Source organism: Lampetra planeri, chromosome 13, assembly GCF_965212315.1.
Source record: "Lampetra planeri chromosome 13, kcLamPlan1.2.h2, whole genome shotgun sequence".
NCBI classification, from domain to species: Eukaryota; Metazoa; Chordata; class Hyperoartia; order Petromyzontiformes; family Petromyzontidae; genus Lampetra; species Lampetra planeri.
In genome coordinates, this window is record NC_136119.1 from 4,772,326 (window position 1) to 4,794,673 (window position 22,348).

At 45.5% G+C, this 22,348-nt stretch overlaps 1 protein-coding gene across 2 annotated transcripts in view; it reads left to right on the plus strand.

Annotated features, from left to right (window-relative positions):
- MEGF10 (multiple EGF like domains 10) overlaps nucleotides 1-22,348 on the plus strand; it is a 106,229-nt gene that overhangs the window by 53,919 nt on the left and 29,962 nt on the right. For both annotated transcript variants that reach the window (XM_078599926.1, XM_078599927.1), the window contains exons 8-11: nucleotides 2,135-2,347; nucleotides 10,874-11,048; nucleotides 19,732-19,852; nucleotides 21,060-21,223. In XM_078599926.1, the coding sequence (XP_078456052.1) occupies nucleotides 2,135-2,347; nucleotides 10,874-11,048; nucleotides 19,732-19,852; nucleotides 21,060-21,223 (673 nt within the window). The remainder of the gene's footprint in view (nucleotides 1-2,134; nucleotides 2,348-10,873; nucleotides 11,049-19,731; nucleotides 19,853-21,059; nucleotides 21,224-22,348) is intronic.

Below are 22,348 nucleotides of genomic sequence, written 5' to 3' on the forward strand. Positions count from 1 at the left end.
ATACCGCTGGTGAGAATTGCACTGCAATAATGGAACCAGACTGTCAGATTATTTGCACAATTTTCTATCATTTCTATAGCTTTCTTTGCACATTTTAAAATTATTTATATATTTTGGGTATGTAACGCAAGATACTTGCGACTTCCGTAGTATATTCTCCGTCAAATACAGTTACTTTAGTGATGCAACAGAAATTTGTTTCATAACTTTTCCGATGTTTTTTTGTTGATGAGAAACACCACTGACTCATTATTATTATTATTTTTGCCATCCCATCGGACCAGCTGACGACGCAGAATTATAGTAAAGTAACACCTCCTTGTCTGATACACAGAGCTGCACAAGAACATATTGTTCCAGCAAAAGCGATAATATGTCGCAGAGGAAATTCGTCATCTCTGTGTGCTATTGAGACATTACTGTTTATGCATTAGCACTGTAAAAGTCCCTGGTGAAACGATATAGTGAATTTACTACATATAAGAAAGTCATCCCCTGATGTGTAATGTTGCTTTTATGCCTGCGCCACTGGAAATGTTACGTGACCGCGCACATTTCACCTTATAGATGTAGATTAACGGACACCATTTTTGCTGCCTAATTGTTATGACACATGAGAAGTTAACGATTCAATGGAAACTAATGAAATGCTAAGCCCGCCCATATGTCTGTTAATTGGTTTTAAAAATTTGCATCGTTTTGGATATTTTATTGGGTTAAGGTTATTTGTTCTGCCTTTGTAAATTGTATGTGTTACAGGAGAATAAACATTTAATGTTTTATTAGTTATGGTAAATTAGCGTGCATTATATAGACACATAAACCGTTTAACAAATACAAACGTGCATAACCTGCGGTATTTGTCTGGCAAATTGCATGTGGTCTACGTATATTGCATGCAACACATATGGGTTGACAGGCATCGATGCTTAATAATAAATATATACTAAATTATAATTGAATGCTTGCACACGTGGTTCAATGTTTGCATCCTGAGATCAAACTTGATAAATAACTATCGATGAGCGTTCCACTTAAAGCAAATAAAGCGGTCTAAACCAAAATTCGCGATGACGTTTTTTGTTGTTAATATTTCCAAAATGTATCCGTAAAATCAGCTGCTGTTGTTCCTCTCAGGCCAGGCCCACAACTCAATTTCATAGAGCCCACGGCCACATGAGGGCTACCGAATTTAAACGGCCTACAAACGAGAATTATCCATCACCGCAAGCATCTTATTCACATGTATCCTGTTCGAGTGGAATATTTTAATTCAGGCAATTTTTTTGTATGTTTTGCTAGTCCATGATGAATGTCAGTTTAACGCGTAGGCTTTCGCGTAATATAAATGTGTCGTTAAACCCGTCACCACCCGACACAGCCAATTAGTAAGGCATGTCACGTAAACAAAACGTGCCAATTCGTGAGTAGTTCCGCACACTGGTGTGTTGGAGAGTAAACCCACAACGTTTAGAATTCGAGAACAAACCAGCGTCATAAATGTATTATTCGCTATAGTCAGATGTAAACAATCTAACAAATTCATAGGGTGCAAACCTTGCCATGTTCGCCTGGCAAGACAAACACCTCGATTACAAAATAATTATAAGATAACATTTTAGCACGCTTAGTAACTTTAGACGGCAGGGGCCTCTTGCAGCGAGGGAAGCGACGACTGAGGTGGTGTGTGTTAATGTGGAGTTGCACGATAGATATATTGACAGTCCTATTTGGCCCTCAGACATTAAAAAAGTTTCCCACTCCGATTGCAAGTAGGGTTGCCACCTGAGCTGAAAAAAACTGGGACATACCTTGTGAATAGGAATATCTAATTTGCAATAGGGGGAGAACAACACACAAATGCATGGTCTTGAGTGGTATATTGTCAAAAACTGTCAAAAATTTCGACTGTTAATGTTCCTAGAATACAATGCGTATATATTCCCCAGGACAGCTTACTCAAGACGAGAACAACCCAGGGGGAAAAAAAAGAGGGCAGGTGACAGCAGTGGCTGCAAGGCAGCAGGCGCTCACCGCGCCGAACGTAACCGATCTACGCTCGCTTCACACACGCGGCACCGTGCCTCGTCGCTATCGCCCCTCCCTCCCCTGCCACCCCACCACCGCCACGCAGGTGCCAGGAAGAATGCCCCATCGGCCGCTACGGGCTGGGCTGCGGCAAGCGCTGCGACTGTGCGAACGGCGCCAAGTGCTACCACGTGAGCGGCGAGTGCCTGTGCGAGGCGGGCTTCACCGGCACGCGCTGCCAGGACCGCGTGTGCCACGACGGCTTCTACGGCATCGCGTGCAACGAGATGTGCCCCTGCCACCCGGCCAACACGCTTAGGTGATCCAGCACTTACAATTATATATACTCCCCCCTTCCATATCCTCCTGGATGGAGATGCACGCGGTGAAAGCTTGAGGGGGGAAATGCTCAACACACAGCCTGACCAAGAAACACCGGACTTGGGTATACATTTGGCATTTGCATCATTGTTATGCTCATTATAGTGCAAGGCTTTCACAAAGGCGCTATGTTCCACATAGTCCGTGGGTCTAAAGAAGTGGACGAGTCTAGGAAAACTGGGACAGGTGGGAATACTAGCTGTAATGCACCACGTTTGAATTCCCACTCTGTCTTGCCAAAGTATCCTTGGTGTCAGATGTGTAGTCCTGGAGTAGTGGGATAGCCCACCCGGGCATGTTCCACTTGCAGCATCACACATCCTCACCACTGGGTCACAAATCCTCACCACTGCATCACACATCCTCACCACTGCATCACACATCCTCACCACTGCATCAAACATCCCCACCACTGCATCACACATCCTCACCACTGCATCACACATCCTCACCACTGCATCACACATCCTCACCACTGCATCACACATCCTCACCACTGGGTCACACATGCACACAACTGCATCACACATCCTCACCACTGCATCACACATCCTCACCACTGCATCACACATCCTCACCACTGCATCATACATCCTCACCACTGCATCACACATCCTCACCACTGCATCACACATCCTCACCACTGCATCACACATCCCCACCACTGCATCACACATCCTCACCACTGCATCACACATCCTCACCACTGCATCACACATCCTCACCACTGGGTCACACATCCTCACCACTGCATCACAATCCTCACCACTGCGTCACACATCCTCACCACTGCGTCACACATCCTCACCACTGCATCACACATCCTCACCACTGCATCACACATCTTCACCACTGCGTCACACATCCTCACCACTGCATCACACATCCTCACCACTGCATCACACATCCTCACCACTGCATCACACATCCTCACCACTGCATCACACATCCTCACCACTGCATCACACATCCTCACCACTGCATCACACATCCTCACCACTGCATCACACATCCTCACCACTGCATCACAATCCTCACCACTGTGCCACACATCCTCACCACTGCATCACACATCCTCACCACTGCATCACACATCCTCACCACTGCGTCACACATCCTCACCACTGCATCACAATCCTCACCACTGGGTCACACATCCCCACCACTGCATCACACATCCTCACCACTGCATCACACATCCTCACCACTGCATCAAACATCCCCACCACTGCATCACACATCCTCACCACTGCATCACACATCCTCACCACTGCATCACACATCCTCACCACTGCATCACACATCCTCACCACTGCATCATACATCCTCACCACTGGGTCACACATTCTCACCACTGCATCACACATCTTCACCACTGCGTCACACATCCTCACCACTGCATCACACATCCTCACCACTGCATCACACATCCTCACCACTGCATCACACATTCTCACCACTGCATCACACATGCTCACCACTGCGTCACACATCCTCACCACTGCATCACACATCCTCACCACTGCATCACAATCTTCACCACTGCGCCACACATCCTCACCACTGCATCACACATCCTCACCACTGCATCACAATCCTCACCACTGGGTCACACATCCTCACCACTGCATCACACATCCTCACCACTGCGTCACACATCCTCACCACTGGGTCACACATCCTCACCACTGCGTCACACATCCTCACCACTGCATCGCACATCCTCACCACTGCATCACACATACTCACCACTGGGTCACACATCCTCACCACTGGGTCACACATCCTCACCACTGGGTCACACATCCTCACCACTGCGTCACACATCCTCACGACTGGGTCACACATCCTCACCACTGCATCACACATCCTCACCACTGCATCACACATCCTCACCACTGCATCACACATCCTCACCACTGCATCACACATCCTCACCACTGGGTCACACATCCTCACCACTGGGTCACACATCCTCACCACTGCATCACACATGCTCACCACTGCATCACACATGCTCACCACTGCATCACACATGCTCACCACTGCATCACACATGCTCACCACTGCATCACACATCCTCACCACTGCATCACACATGCTCACCACTGCATCACACATCCTCACCACTGCATCACACATCCTCACCACTGCAGCTATGGTCCCTGAGCCAGTGAAAATATACCGTGTTTCCAGTTCACTTTTTTATATTTATAATTGGCCTGATGACTTTACCGAGGTGCTAGGGAGGGACGAGATGAGCCCAGCGTGCCGTAGCAAGGTGGATCATCACATAGCAGGACCGAGAGCATTGGCATAGGTTTGGGGAGGCATTTAGCCAGCAGTGAATAGATGGTGGCTGATGATGATGAAGATGATGGAAATATTTTATTGAACCCAAGTAAATGCATTACAAACTGAATCTTTTTTTTGGCGAAAACCAAATCACATTTGTCTGCATGTCATCAGAGCTACCGACAACGTAGTTGTAGTATATGACCTCTCTGATGCACATAGGCTGCTCAAGAAAACATAGTTAATCAGAGATGATATGTGGAATAGAAATTCATCATTTGAATTTGTTTTTGTGACACTACTGGTTATGTTCCAGTACTACAAATGTATCCAGTGAAAACGGTAAAATAAATTTACAACATATGCGAGAGCCAACCCCTGATGTTAAATGTTTATTTGATTTAAAGTTATTTTGAAAATTGATTGGATGGGTAAAATGTGCACATGACCTGGATAAATATGTATATGTTCTGTAATATTTGTTAAATACGTGCGTTTTGGCATATAGGATGAAGTTGAATATTTTGAACCAAAACAAGCTACACATAACCAATTTGGGCAAATTGGGAGGATACTGTCAAAATAGGTGCATTTACCACAGTTCATGAAATCAGTTGAGGCTGTTAGAAATTATTAATTTTTTGGAAAATGGAAATTTTAATCGAAAAAAAATGTGCCGGTTTTTCAGTGTTGGGTAAAAACAGGGCAATTTGGATCCAAACAGGTCAAGATATTTCTCCTATTTATTAATGAAAACCCAATTTACAGATTGCTGCAGGTTTTCAACTTAGTAAATAGCTCGGAAAAATTAGGATGCATTTCAGAAAAACACATTTTTTCCTAAATATCGTGCGTGAGATTACATAATAGTGTGCTGATATCATAGGCCAAATCTCATACCGATAAAAATTGCCAACGGCTAGTGAATACATGTTTTTTTTATCTGGCCTCGTATAACTCAGACCACCTTCACAAAACAGATAATGAATCGCAATGCACGGTCACATCGTTAAATTAAGGACATCGGACTGACATACATCACGTGTGTGTATATATCATATAGACTGCAGCCATTCCTTTTGAGGCTTCTCGAATAAAAACCTGGCAGGCAGCTGTAGGCAAAGGTCGACCTACCCTTCACCCTAAGCGGGCACAGAAACTGAACACTGTGTATTGCAATCGCGTATTAACATGTTGCACTTGCCCACTTGAATCCCAGTGAGGATTATTGCCACTGTGTTCCTGGAATATTTATGTGCTCGTTTTTTTTGTTTTTTGGGCATTAAAATAGGCAGTATTTCCTTTCCCCTGTATTTTTTGCTGTTTGCGTCTCCCCACAACCTTGAAAAATGTATCTACATCTGGTAAAAGCCCAACTCAACACGGAGCAAAACTTTATACTAATGGAATATGAAAAATGCAGCGTTTCTTATAGGCGAAAAAATACAAAGAAACGGGCTATTAAAAAGGATGTTTGACATTGTTAAACCCAAATCGTAGATTTAGTCAAGCCGCCCATAACATAGTTAAATGTAAAATGTGAAATGTTTCTGCATTGTCCCAGTTTTGACGCTGATGTGAGATGATTGATTTACGCTGTGGTGTAATTGTCATAATTCTTAATTAAAACGGGCTGCAGCTGTTCGACGCACTAACAGTGCGTTATATTAAATTTTGACTTAAAACTTTCGTGACTGCAGGAATGCATACTCTTGGTTCTTTCGGTAAAGTCACGTGACTTTACCGAAAGAACCAAGAATATAGTGCGTTATATTTCCCAGTTTGCATCATAATTACACACTCACAACATCCACTACGCTGCCACCTTTGAGCTTTCACTGCATGCATCTGCACTCTGCTATTCATTTGATTTAAGTGACAAAAGGCCAGGTATTTTTTTTTACATGTCCCCTATCACCGAAGGTCAGCATGGCGAGTCTGCGCTCCACATTAGAATGTTATAATTAATCTCACCTCGAGATCTTAGGTGGAAGTGACAAGCTGTTGTTGCTGTAGTGGAAAACTAGTACCGTGCTCGGAGTCGCTCCCAGCAAAGACAAACGACTCCCCGAGCAGGATTTCTCCTTTTCCGAGACAAGGTGACGGGTCATGGGGCATCAGCAGTCCTTTTTCATTTGGCCTTAGCCCTACAGCTGTGTTGGAGGTCACAGGCTGCTTATGTGTGCTAATCAGATGATATACTGCAGCGTCTGGAAGAAGAAACTATTTATGTGTTGAATGGTGTCACTGCACGGAGCCTGCTGCAAGGTGGTTCATTATCTGTTTCCCCCATCAGAATTTTCCCTTTAACCACCTTTGCTGTTTTTGCAATGAAATAGTTGTTCGTTTTTCACAGTGTAATAATTTAGTGTGGCTCCGAATACACAGAGATTGCAATTGTGTTGTAATGTAGATGGGCATGGAATGGAATATGAGCAAAGATCAACCAATATTAAGCATTGCTCGTCCAAAGGGAGATGGCAAATTAAGTATCCCTAATGTTGATTTATTAAATCGTGGCAGTAAGCTATAATATTTTCTGTGACTGCTCATTACTTGTGGCTGCTATTGTCTGTACAGTATTTCTAATGCAGACTATAGAGCAAACACAAAGGGGAAACAACAAACATCTATAAGAGTCTGAGATGTACATAAAAGTATTATTATAACGTTATATGCTGCCACTATCAAGCCACGAGCAGAGGCACTAATCATATAAATTGGCAGGCTTCAGTACAGCCTTGAAATGCATTGGCATAACAAGTGCTAGCGTTGGGGTTAATCGTACAAAGACCGGCGGTCCACGGACGTCCAACACGAAGCCGCCTCCACAGAAATGTGCTCATGAGGGACGCACGTAAATTTGTGGTGCGCCCTCCTGCCCTCCGAAATACAAACCCAAACACAGTCGTACATTTCCATAATGCTGCATCCATCTGCGTAATGCACAAGTGTTTATTCTCAAAGCAATGTACCGGCTAACACTGGCAGCTCATTCCACATTCCTTGCCAAACAAATGCCAAACAAATAACAGCAGAAAAAAGCATAGAATTCAATCTCTCCTGAGCAGCATTATAAAACAGCACTATTGGGTTTTGTTGGTGTTTCCCTGGTGGCATTATTTACTCAGAAAGGCCGCAGTGGAATCGGCCTGTTAATGAAATGGAATACTCTGGGGAGGCTCCAAGAGAGCTTAGGCCCACAAAGCTATATGTAATAGCCAGGGATTGGCGACCTGGCCACAAAGAAAGCCCTCGCGAGTCACAGAAATGTGAATTGCCGCTATCACACAATGGCATTGTTAACCACAAGGCTTAAAAAAGGAACTTGACTCTAATTAGAAAAGTCATGCAGCGAGGATTATCTGTGTAATGGGTATCATGATTTAAAAAAAACTCACGCACATAATAGTTTGCTTACATGTGCTTCAACTTATATATTTTTTTATTAATCTCCCTTCGGTTTCTTTCACCTTAAATATAACAGCTAAAAGTGTTCATAAACAATATTGTGTTTTACATACAGGGCAACAGTAGTTGAAATTATGAAGACAAATGTCATTTCACTCCACCGATAAATACACAATTCCAGACTGCGTGGCACTTTGTGAACACATGCACACACAGAGCTGTGAAGGCGAGGTTACGCGTGCAGCTGTGCCTGCCAATGCCTGCTCGCCTGAGCCCTCCCGTGAAGCCACCTCGAGCCAAGCCCGATGCTTGTTTACAGCGGCGCCGGGCGCCCCCCGCTAACGACGCGTTTCCATCGCACAAGCTCCCCTTTATGCGCTGCGCGTGCGTGGCCCCAGCATTGACAGGAGGCGACGATTGGGCAAAGCAGCCGCTTGCAGCTGTCTTTGGCGGCTCATGTCCAGGGCACCGTGCCCATCGCCCCTGTGGGGGGAGGGTTGGGGTCGAGGGAGAGAGGGGGGGTGGGTAGCTTAAATTGGTGGAAAACAACCCCCCGTTGTTTTCAACCGTTGTTTTCCACCCATGAATTTGCCCCATCGTCTCTGGCCATCACTTGCTGGGTATTCCGTAACTTTTTTTTCAGGAAGGCGTCCGAGTTGGCAGTGCGTTGTGGTTTCATGTCTTCGCTGCAACTTCAGCGTTATTTCAAGGGCGATAAACAAAGCTCACCGCTCTCTGGGGTGTCCGAGTCGTGCCGCGTGTCGTTGGGCGCGTTATCCAATGGGTTGGCTCTGCGTCTTTGGCCAACTGGGTCCAATTGGATCGAAACGTCGGGCATCATTCAGAAACAAAATATGCCACAATCCGAAAGCACATAATAGAGCTCCACAGAGCACAACTGCGAAAACCTGCACGCTAGTAAAAAAATCACCACATTCATCAAAAGCATTACGACGGCCCTGAATCAAAGAAAGCAGCGGACAGATTGACTGGCATGTAGATGGAGGTCGCATTTAACATTACAAGTCGCTACAAGTGAGTCATTCTTGTCTGTGCTCTCTCCTCTGAAGAAGGGTCAATGCCCAAGATGTCAGCGCAGTGTTTATTTTTTGCGATGAGATGCAGTGCTGTTGATGAAGGTGGTGAATTATTTAAATTGTGGTTGTACACGACTGCCAACACAGTCTCAACTTTAAGTTTAATTTAGATTCATAGGAGATTGGTTATTTTTGCATTAATCTTTTGGAATTTCTCTCCCTTGTTATTTTTTGCGAAACAGGCCAGAGATGTTTGACATCTTTGAGCAGATTTTTTGCATTCAGTGTGAAAGTGGAAACGCGCAACTGAAGTGAGTGTATTTATTACACATACGTCTTCTGCTAATTAACACGCAGATGTGATTTTTTTCTGGTCATGGATAGTTCTTTGTTGAATGCACTATTTATTTCTCGGGGTAGAATGGTTCGATAGCAAATAACATTTTTGCTCTTAGCAATGCGGGGCCAACATTTCCCCCTCCCCATTTTTAAATCCGTTGTTTTGTCCCATGGCTGCGGCGTGCAAAATGCTACAAAGGAAGCACTCCTCGAGAACAGCAATACTTTCTGCCCACGCGCTGCTGTTTTATATTACATCTACTAACCTCCAACGCAATGGACAATGTCTCAATTGCAGCGGAGTGAAAGGTCAAGGTAAATCCCTCGCAGCTTGATGCTCACACCGCTGCTTGCGGATGGGCGACTAGAGAAACCCCTCTGTCGTGTATTTGGCCTTCTCTTCACACGCTGGCCAGACGTCTTGGAAGAGGTGCGAGAACCCACACTTCATCCCAACCTGCAGATTGACCGCTTGTGGTGGTTGTACCCTTTCATATTGCTCGGTGGACAGAGGCAGTGGCGGGGGAGGATTTGGGAGACCTGCACCGTTGTTTCAATCGCCGCGCCGGTTCGATCTGCCGGCGACCTCTGGATTGCGAGTCCAGTGTCCTAGGGATCGCACCAAGGCAACATCAGTGCAGAGTATAAACATGATTTAACCTGTTTTCGTAGCTCATTTTAAGACAGTCTTGAACATATTGCTCAACAGGTCAGAAAAATACAAATAAAGTCAAGTGTATGTTTTGTGTATGTTCGGTATTGTTTAGCAATTCAACCAGCATTACGGAGTGTCAAGAATTTTTTTCACGAGATTCCTGCATTGTTACGTTCGGCCAAATGCATTGATCAGTTTTCATGCCATGCAGGGGAGGGGAACACAACCAGAGCACCCAGAGAAGACCCACACACACACACGGGTTGTGACGTTCAAGGTCCACACAGTTAGTGTGAAGATCCATTGAAGTGCCACCACCTCGCTTCTTCACAGCCCAAGCCCTATAACAACCATTCATTCACCAACCAGGCTAAAGGTAGCTTTGCTTTTTAAGTTTTACAAAAAAAGGACTCAGTCAGGGTCATACCTTTGTGAAATTCAGGATCATGTGGTCTGTTGTGTGCCCTCTTTGTAAGAGTGCACGGCTGTGCATTGTCACCAAAGACCACACACTATCACGAGGCCATCCTTTTCTCTTGTGCTTCCCGCCACAAACATTGTCAAATAATAACATAACTGACGCTGAATGTTTTATGTTGTTTCTCTCACTCTCTGTCTGCACTTGCCGTGACCTCTCCACGACCCTGAACCCTCCACTGACTTACACTCCGCACGCACTGACGCAACGTGCCCTCGACTCGCCGCCTCCCGATTCGTGCGCACGAAGCTGCCACCCCATGTCAGGGGAGTGCACATGCAGGGTGGGCTGGGCCGGCCTCTACTGCAACGAGACCTGCTCGCCTGGCTTCTACGGGGAGGCCTGCGCCCAGGTGTGCTCCTGCCAGAATGGGGCCGACTGCCAGCACGTGACAGGCCGCTGCATGTGTGCGCCCGGATACAAGGTAAACGAGCATCCATGCCTCATAGCCGTGACGTAACCTCCACCATGCCCCATACTCGTACCGTCACCTCCACCATGCCCCATACTTGTACCGTCACCTCCACCATGCCCCACACTCGTACCGTCACCTCCACCATGCGCCATAGCCATGCTGTCACCTCCACCATGTCCCATACTCGTACCGTCACCTCCACCATGCCCCATACTCGTACCGTCACCTCCACCATGCCCCACACTCGTACCGTCACCTCCACCATGCCCCACACTCGTACCGTCACCTCCACCATGCCCCATACTCGTACCGTCACCTCCACCATGCCCCACACTCGTACCGTCACCTCCACCATGTGCCATACTCGTACCGTCACCTCCACCATGTGCCATAGCCATGCTGTCACCTCCACCACGTGCCATAGCCATGCTGTCACCTCCACCATGCTCCCTGCTCCCACCTCGTGCCAATTATGTGGCCCCAAAGAGTTGAGCTGTGTTTTGCCTTGAGGTTGTTTAAAGCCCCTGACCTTGATTTTTGTTGTCAGCCTGTAACTTCCCACTGCTGGGCAAAGTCCCGTCTCATTTTCTGTCATGGCTTCCTTTCCTTAGCGCCTCGGCTAAGATTTGTTGTCATATGGAACAGCTTCAGCTCCCTCGCCTGCTTCCTCTATAAGCACACCACATTCACTGTGTACCAGGTCACTGGGTGAGTCAGCTGACAATGTGCTTCGCTGTCAAGGCAGCCAGCATTGCCCTTACGGGGTGGCACTCCAATACCTGTTTCTGCAACCTGCCCGTCTCAGTCCCGTGACATGCATCTAGGTTTGCCATCTGTCCTGGTTTTCTCAAGCTTATCCTCTTTTTGAAGTAACTATCGTAGGAAATCGGTATGTCTGGGACATTAAACGTCAAAGTTTTGTCGTAATACTAATACAATACACCGCTCAAGAGAAATGAGTTGCATGTAGTTCCCCCCTCTCACTGGTATAGTGTGATATTCTTCTACTCTATCACATATTTCAAAACCTGCCCATGTGTATTTACCACTGGGTGGACAGAAGCAGGGTGGATTTGAGAAACTTACACTGACACGCCGGGACATTGAATCGGCGACCTCTGGATTATGTTTAGTTTGCTGTCTTTCCCCTGCATCTCCGATTAGCCACGGTTGGTTACGTACAGTGCGAAAAAAAAGTTCAATATACATCATACCATGTATCCTGTTTCTTTTTTTTAACATTTCTTACAAAATTAAATCACAACTTGAAAACTCAATAAACAGCAATGCCATGCTTCTCATGTTCACAAACACAATCCATTCAGATGTTGTACATGTACAATTTGCGTGCTAAAAAAAAGCACACTACAATTAAAATTCTCTGCTAGTGCAAAACCCAGAATGCTAATCTACTTTGGTTAAAGCATATGTAATACATAATGCATTTAAGCAGGGTGTTAATGCGGCATTAATTAACTTTCCATTGCATAAATTTTTACCACCGGCACTCCATGAATAAAACAGCAACTGGATCGCTGCGAAAGTGCAATGTCTGTTACTGTGTCACTGATCTGGAACTAAGAATAAGGATTTGGCAGCTTTGATTATGTTCAATTAAACGTACTCCAAAGATTTCCACAGCATTACTTATTAAAATGCATACTCTACGTGCACATAACCCATTCAGTTCATTGCTCGATAGTGCATTCGTGTATGGCAGTGTCTCGCAACCTTTTTGATCTGGTTGACCCCCAAACAAGACCGCTGGACTTCCCCCCCCCCCTCCCAGAGTTATGTGAAACACTTGGGAAGAGATGAAGGCCAACCCGTTCAATGTTGCTGTACTGGCGGGAGAGCTCTACTTGAAAAACGCAACTAGAGAGTATGCATCTAGGCTTTGAATGTTGTTGCCTGCAGTCGGTTTCCAGGAATTGAATGAAAGGATAGGGTAACAAAAAAATAAACTTCGTAGTTAAGTATAGAACATTACAATACAATGTTGTTAATAAAAAAAACGTGAAAAGACCGATGTGGAGGATGGGGCACATGCATAGAATAGTGGAGGGCAGGTTTCTGAATTCGACATTGGAGCGCATTCAAAGGTTGGCAAGCAAGGGGAGACCTAGAGCCACATAATGGGATGCTGTAAGAGAGGACCCTGATGGTCAGGTATCAACTTTACAACAACTCCAACACCTAGTGAAATTATAGAAGCCCTAGCGAGTTGCGGTGACATTCTAGGCATTGGCCATGATGACCTCTTGAACTTGCCCTTAAATCGACCTGAAATCACCGATGTATTGTAATGCGCGTACTCAATTTATAAAACTTTGCAGGGGCCTTTTCAGAATATTTTAATTTGCTCTTTTGTAGCGTGTTCAAGTAGCTGACCCATAATTATTTGCATAACGTTTTCCAGTCCGCACACCCACGTGATGAGGTTTCCACTGCGTGGACAACTGGAAGACTTTGAATGCTTAATTATTGCCATGTTTTGCTTCATCCTTCTCATTACACGGTTGTGTTTGCATGATGGTAAAATGTAGGGGCGAGGAAACTTGGCCATGTGCAACTGCACTTCAATCCGAGCTGTCGCACGGTTATTTTGATTCTGAAGTTGAACCGCAAACAAACAGCGCTGGTATTTAACCTTGGCAGCTAAATGCAAAATAAAATCCATCAAGCCTTGTGTGTATATGCCCCACGCCTGTTTTCATTCTTCCCACCTCCTCCCAGAGGTGGGACAAAGTCATTGTTATGCAAGTCCAAGTCGAGTCGCAAGTCATCAAATTCATGACTCGAGTCTGACTCGAGTCCAAGTCACATGACTCGAGTCCACATCTCATAGGTGGGACAAAGTCATTGTTATGCAAGTCCAAGTCGAGTCGCAAGTCATCAAATTCATGACTCGAGTCTGACTCGAGTCCAAGTCACATGACTCGAGTCCACATCTCATAGGTGGGACAAAGTCATTGTTATGCAAGTCCAAGTCGAGTCGCAAGTCATCAAATTCATGACTCGAGTCTGACTCGAGTCCAAGTCACATGACTCGAGTCCACATCTCATAGGTGGGACAAAGTCATTGTTATGCAAGTCCAAGTCGAGTCGCAAGTCATCAAATTCATGACTCAAGTCTGACTCGAGTCCAAGTCACATGACTCGAGTCAACATCTCATAGGTGGGACAAAGTCATTGTTATGCAAGTCCAAGTCGAGTCGCAAGTCATCAAATTCATGACTCGAGTCTGACTCGAGTCCAAGTCACATGACTCGAGTCCACATCTCATAGGTGGGACAAAGTCATTGTTATGCAAGTCCAAGTCGAGTCGCAAGTCATCAAATTCATGACTCGAGTCTGACTCGAGTCCAAGTCACATGACTCGAGTCCACACCTCTGCCTCCTCCCACCCACCCTCCCCACACTGATGTATTCACCTTGTATAGTTAGAGGGGGGGAGGGGCTATTTTTTTTTATAAGCTTTTGAAATGCACCTCACTTGTGTGTTCACAAGAAGCCCTAATAAGTATGCTGCATCTGTGCGTCAGCATTAGCAAGCCACACTTTTGGCAGCAGAGACGGGCGACTCGGGGTGTGAATGTGCGAGACGGAGGGGGGGTGTAAGGGGGTGGGGGGCCCACAAGCATAAGCTAAGCCAAGCTTGTCTCATTTGGCTAAGTTCGGGCATATTCCCCTTTCTGCTTGCAGCAAAAAAGGAATTTGGTTCATATCTGTCAACCGCCTTAAAAGCCCCCAACCCCATTAAAATCCGCAGGCTTCCAAGGCATCCTCGCTGGGCTGTTGTGAACTAATGGGCGCTAAGGAGTTGACGTTATTCACTTTAAACTTTGTATACACAACGCTGCTTGTTATCGAATCAATATGCTTACATAAGATTCTCCCTACGCTTGCACCAAGTTGTGGGAATGTTGATTGTTTTAAAAGTGGCAAAGGAAAAAAAAAACCATCAAACGTATCCATCAAAACTGAGTTTAGCTCTCGATTTCTTCCGAGAATACAGCGTGTTAAACTAGACATCGACCAAAACCTCACCGTCACTTCGTGTCGAAAATTGAATTCTGTAAGAAGAAGAATCTTCTTTATCATCACCATCATCATTGTTATTCTCACCGGTACTTCTATCACGATCATCATCACCACCTGGGATGAGCTCGGTTGGCGGTGTACGGCGCGCAAAAAAAAATTCAACATACATCGTGATCTTCTTAATATTTAAAATACACCTTTCTGGTCGGTCCCAAAGGTATTGCGTCGCGCGTGTCACCTCTCTACGCGTGACGCCGAGCGGGGAGCTCTTGCGTGCATGCGTAAATCATCTCGAGGCGTGAGGATGCAGGCCACAGCAACGCTCTCGTGCCCCTAATCAGCGCGGGCAGCCGTCTGCGCCCGCAGCCACCGCGCAGCTGTGAGAGATCGTCCACCCTGCGATATTGACACGTTGTGGCGCCCGGCGCAGGCTGGCGCACGCCAATGACATTCCGTGACGTTTCAGTCATTATCGCGGCTAACCTACATCTGTTGGGCCCTGTCACCCCCGGGGCTCTCGTTAATTAGTCATCGACGCGATTAGCGCCAGTCATGTCACGTTGTCGTTGCTGGGTTCCAAGGCACGGATTTGTGGCTTGCTTGACATTGCGCGCACACCCGCCAAGGACGTTTTTATGGCCGGTGAACTTGCGTGTGTGGTGTTACATTTACAGTCTTGCACTCACAATCTTGCTTCTTGAGATGTTAATTGCAACGTACAGCGCGCCTGCTTTGCATGGCGAAACGGGTTGCCCGTGATTTTTTTTTTTACCTCCGATACAGTGAAACTTTCTCTCTGCATCTGGCAACGTAATTTCACGTTGTCACGGTTCGCTTTTTTATGCGTTTGTAAACGTTCATGTACAAATTGTGGCCTGTGTTCACATACGACCCCACGCTTTGCTTAATGGTATATCGGTCAGTCTAAATGCAAAGTATGCTGTGAGCGTGGAGGAGGGAAGCAATGAAGGCTCATAGCACAACAACAGCAGCAGCAGCAGCAGCAGCTTTACAATGCAGTTTTAAATTAAATTAAACAATCTCGAGTAATAATGGAACTGCAGCGGTAGGATCAGTGGAAATGCTGTTATTTATACCGTGTGGTAATAAAGTTGCCACTGGTTATGGTTTGGGGGGGAATTTTTTTTCAGCAGCCACCACAGCAGACAATGGGGGGTGGGTGGGGGGCGACCAGACATTGGAGAGGGCCAGGAGGAGGTGGGGGCGTTTTCCGCTGTTGGCATCAGCAACGAGTGATGGTTAACTGAAGTGACAGCCTTAACCGTGGCAATCTGCCCCGCGTTCGATATAGTGTCCGGCGCGTCCTCGCCGGCCAGTGATTGAAACGTTACGGTCCGGGCAGCGCTGCTGTGATCTCCCTGATGGGCACAATGTTATCGCCAGACAAATGTAACGCTGCTACGGGGATTACAGAAGGACGTTCAAGTGTGTGTTAATAAACAGACAGAGAGCGTGATTTTATTTTTTTAACAAACGGACGTACATTTTGTGTGTAGAGTATTTACATGTATCCGTGCGAAGATACAACTTTGATTTATTTTCTTAGGTTTTTTCGGTAAAGTCACGTAGGTAAAACATCAAAATTAATAAAAATAAAATAAAGATCACGACGTTTCGGAGGCAACACAAGTCTCCGTCATCAGGTGGGACCGTCACAGCCAGATTAGCTGCATCACTTGATGCAGCTAATCTGGCTGTGACGGAGACTTGTGTTGCCTCCGAAACGTCGTGATCTTTATTTAATTTTATTTTTTATTAATTTTGATGTTTTACCTACGTGACTTTACCGAAAAAACCTAAGAATTTGAATCCTTGCAGTCACGAAAGCTTCAAATCTAGAATTTGATTTATTTGTTTGCTTATTCGTTTCCGGTGACCTGGGCTGCCAAGCGTCTTACACGGTGTGTTTTGGCAAAAGAGCTCGGGGTCATTTGGATGTATTGAGTTCTGCATGCAAACTAGAGTTCATTAACGTATGAACCCAAGCCCATGAATTGTAGCCCAGTAGCATGCAAAGCTTAACATGTGTTACTCAGATCATCGTGGTCGTGTTGTACAGCTGTCAGAAACTGAATCAAAACATTTTATGAAGAAGCTCCCAACACACGGAGTGAAACGTTGAGCGTCGTGCCGGACGGACAACGTGGGATACAACCCGAAAACACATCGCGGTGCATTGTTTAACTTTATTTTAGTCCTCGCCAAATCCACAACCTGCTGACATGCTGCTTGTATAAAATACCAAACAATGGCAGGTTCAGAGAATTTTGACAGGAATCAATGAAATTGAGGGTTGGCCACACGTTTCGAACTACACATGCTCACACATTATTTCAGATGTAGGGCACTGCTGGCAGTACATGATTAGGTTCGTCTCTTGCCGAAACCATTTTTTTTAAAGGTTAAGCTGTCTAATTTTCATTAACCTACCCGATGAGTCAACTTGCGTTAAATTCGTAATGCATTTAAGTTTACGTGATTATTTTTTTTATAATTCTGGTCATAGTTTAAGTGGAACTTGGATAACTGACGAGGACTGTTGATTTCAGTAGTTTACAAGTATCAGCATGAAAAGCCAAAGGGGTCGGTGCGTAGGACATTTGGTGTCCATTTGCAGAAAAACGTAAACCTAATTACAATCATCCCATTATTTCAGCCACTCAGCTGCCGGATGCCACCACAGAGTACTAATGAACTTCTGTTGGCGACCGTAAGTTCAGAGTCTTTTTCTCGAGGTGACTTTGAGACAGGCCGGGGTTTTTTTTCATGTAGTGCATGCATCGGCAACGACCTTCCAAAGTTCTCACCTAAAAAAAAACTTTTGCAAAGGTCCCTGTTCAATGTAATCTGTTACATATTGCGGACTCGTGGCCCACATAAGGTTTGAATTGCATTCATTTATTTATTTATTCCCACCTGTCCCAGACTTGTTAAAATAAATGTTCTTTGGTTGGGTATTTTTTTGTGTATGTATGAATGTAATGTTTCTCGACAGTATTTGGAATTAAACAATCCCACCAGCAAGTGTTGGCTCCGAAAAAAACTCTCAGAAGGAGAAGGGCAAACCGTTGACTACGTAGCACTGTTGTCTACGTACGGTGCGAAAGAAGTTCAACATACACTCCTACATACAAACGCAAGTCCGGGCTTCCACCTCTCTCGATTTCACACATTTCGCTATCCCAAGCAGTGGTGGGGGTTGAAAAAGAAACCGCAACGTATTATTGGGAATTTTTGCTGTCAGCTGCGGCTGTCCCCGTAACAGCCATCCCCAAGTGCATAATGCCCCGTAGCGTTGGAGATAATGACTGCGCCACGAAAGCGTCGCCGCGGTTTTAAGTACGTCAAACCTGCTAAGGTGGCTCTCCTGCACGTCTGCGGCTCGCCGACACTCATTATGCCGTGGAAAATCCCTCGAGTGTTCACTTTTATTAGCTAGTGGCAATTATGCAGGTGCTGCAATATCAGTTAATTGCTCTGGGCAAGCCGGCAAAAGGCTCTGCCCAGTAAAGCATTGTGTGGCGAGCGTGCGACAAATTGCAGAGACGGTAATAAGACTTTTTTGAGCGACGTGTTTATGCCTGCAAAATAATTTGCAGTGATAATTTGCTTGAAACTTAGAAGGTAACTTCATGTGCCTCTACTGAGGGGCTCTGGGCAATTATTTACCGCGATTGATTTTGTGGTTAAAATTATTACAGTACAATAATTAATTTCAGACCTATATAAAAGTGCTTTATATGACGTATACAATGTCATAAATTTTATATTGAAAATGCATTACTTATATTAATGGTTTTCCGATTGGTTTGGTTTGTTGTGCCGAAATTAGAGCAGAAAAATAAATGTTGCACCTTTATTATCTGTTTTATTATCGTTTGTCATCGTCATCGGCATCAACTTCATCACAACAAGCGAAATGAAGAAATTCTGATTTCATGCACTAAGCACGAGTATGCTCGAAATGAATGTTGAGAAAAGTAGTTGCGAGTGAACACGTGAGACAATGTTTGCGATGTGTCCAGCTCAAGCTGGTGTGGCAGCTAATTGATGGGACGTGTCTGCGAGGATGACTACCGTTGAGATGGAGCTGTCAGATAAGTTCATGTGCAGGAGTGATGCGGATTTCAGCATTGCATAACCGTGAGGGATGGTGATGGCAGGGGGAGGCCTTCATCCAGCGGTGAATACAAAAATAGCTGCTGGTAATACATCATCACCATCATCAAAGGAAAAATGCAGTACATTCATATATGCCTGCAACTACTTTGAGAAAGAGATTAAGAGGAACACGTGCATTTGGGAACATTCGCAGGTTAATGGCATAATTCAAACGGTTAAGAAAAGTAAGTGTGCTTGGGTAGGTCATGTTTCTGCAAGGGATGATGGACCATGGTTAAGAATAATGACAAAGTATAAGCCAAGGAATGAAATACGCTTGAGAAGACGTCCGCTGAGAAGGTGGCGGTGATGAAATCGGCTCGTTTGCTGGCGGTTTGTCGATTATTGCATTGCAGAATCATGAGAGATAACAGGAGCGTAGGGAGACCTTCATTCGGCAGAGGATTGACCAAGACTGATGATGATGAGTGATTAATATATTCCCTTATGTTTGTTTGTGTACCAGGGTGCGGATTGCTCCCAGCCTTGTGACTCAGGGTCTTATGGAGCAAATTGCTCATCCTCCTGCACCTGCAAGAACAAAGGTGTCTGCTCACCCATGGATGGGTCGTGCATCTGTGGCAGTGGTGAGTGAACATGACGGACATCGCTTAAGCTACCTTCTATCACGAAAATTGTAATGAAGAAATTCTGAAGCTGTGAAAGTGACCAATGGCTGTTTCGTAAGCAAAATCAAATAAAACTAAATGCCCTTTGTTCATCTCGGGAAACGTCAAAGAGTCCTAAGGCTCGTTTCCAAGAGAGTCATACATGTTTGTCAAATTCAAACGTTAAGTGGGATATGGAAAGAAATTGGGATTAAGCAGAAAAACCCCCACCCGAACGAGGAGATAACAATCAAAACTCTGTACAAATAGATTCAAGAATATGGTCATTGCTCTACTACTGCCATCTCTTGACCACCTAACAGCCCAGGCACACACCTCCAGATATTCCCAGACAATTTCTCAAGTACCAAGAAGGCCCCAACTTAAGTTTCTTCCAATATTTACAGAGATTTGTTGCACGATCTAATGTGGCGTGGTAATTAGCAATTTTAATACGTACAGTCAAATGTTAAGATGCCACCATACAAATTTCAGCCCTGCACTGGCTTATTCACGCCATTGCTGGTGAAGGGACTCAACAAGCGAGGAATCTGGAGAGCCCATTCAGATGATAATTGTAGCCTATTCTCTGCTGCTGACCGCGCGTCTTGGTCAAGACAGGGGTTACCCACGCTTTATGCCACCCTGCGTGACCTGCCGATCGACTTACTTGGATGTCTTCATTTATGCTGCTGGATTGGACAAGCGGCATGGGGAACTGAGAAACTTGGCCCTTTGTTTTCAGCTGCCGTGCTGGGAGGTGAAACTGAACCAGCTACCTCTGGACTGGGATATAAGTCCAGAGGTGGCCCCCGTTTGGAATAAGCCTGCAGAAAAAAATACGAAATAAATCGACTTAAACTTTTTATTTTATTTTATTAGATAAGGCCCACTGAGCTAAATAGCTCTTTTTACAGAAGCGACCTGGCCACAAATGATAGCTCAACGAAGTGGATTATCATCACTTGGAAATGTATATCAACCAAATACTCTAAACGCGTGTCGATTCTAAATGTGGAGGGGAACACCAGAGGACCTGTAGAAGAATCCACGCGACCACGGGGGAGAGACACACCACAAACTCCAAACATACAGCAGGCATTAGGGTCGGGATCAAACCCACGACCTCCTGCATACCTGGCGAGCTCGTTAACATTTCGGCACCGTGACGATGCTGCGCATGCAGGGTGGCAGGGCGTGGACTGCTCCATCCCGTGCTCCAGCGGGACCTGGGGCCTTGCCTGCAACGCGTCGTGCTCCTGTGCCAACGGCGCGTCGTGCAGCCCGCTCACCGGGGAGTGCACCTGCGGCGCGGGCTGGCGTGGCGAACACTGCGACGTGCCGTGCCCTGTGAGCGTGCTTGTCCTCTCCCCCCGCCGCACCGCGCACGCACATGAGTTCGGCGGTCTTGAAGATGAGATGAATGCAACAATGCCCACGTTTTTTATGCGTTCCAACTCAGGCTGAAAGGGTTAATATATTCGCTTTCCGTCCATCTGTTCGTCCGTATGTCTTGTCTGTCCATCAGTCTGTCCGTGGGATTATGATGCCTCTCGTAATTATGGTCAAGAATTCAACTACAACTTTCCTATAATGTTGTGTTGCTATGAAGGACTTACCTGAGAGAAAACCGGTAAAAAATGTAAATAAAAGCGTTGGCTAAAACTTGGAGACAAAGCATGCATAAAGGACGATTGGCGAATTTGCGAATTTCCCTGACCACTCCTCATGCCGATAACTACGAAACTAAAATATTTTCTACGACAGACAGAAAGCAGTACATATTTTTATACATGTGCATGCTTTATTATCTTGCTTGTTTAACTTCACTCGTGTTTTTTTCATTGGAACCATTGATGATATTTTGATATGCTGGTGGTTTTAATGATGATAGCTGTGGGAATCTGCTGAGAACTGGTGTGCATTATTATTGCAGACGGTTGTCATGTGGTCCATTTTAATGGGTTATTGTTAAAATTTTACCAATAGCATGAAATTAATTTACTTATAATCCTGTACATATATATATAGCATTCAGGCATCAAATTGCTATTGTGACCCATCAAACTTAATTACAAGAATTACACATGCCATTCAAGAACTGTACATTTTTAAGTGCATCAGGGTTAAACGTACGTAGATGTAGGCCATCATTTAACATTATAAATTTCCCGAAAGTACATGCCTAATACATGAAATGGCATTTTCAACATAGCTTGTCGTGATATTTTATGCAGAACGCCAGCGTTTCGTGCTCTCTCTGACCGCCTGTAGCCGACCAGTGCTGCGATGGCCAACACCGAGGGGAAAAGGTTCAAGTGCGGCTCCGGAAATCGCTCGCTCACGCTCACTGCTGGCGGAAGGGAGCTAGGGAGAGAGCCTCTCTGGAGAGGGGTATTCCGTGCGTACTCATCTGCGCTGGCGCACGCTCCTCGCGCGGGCCACACTGAAGGAGATTTTTTTTTTTTGCTCGAT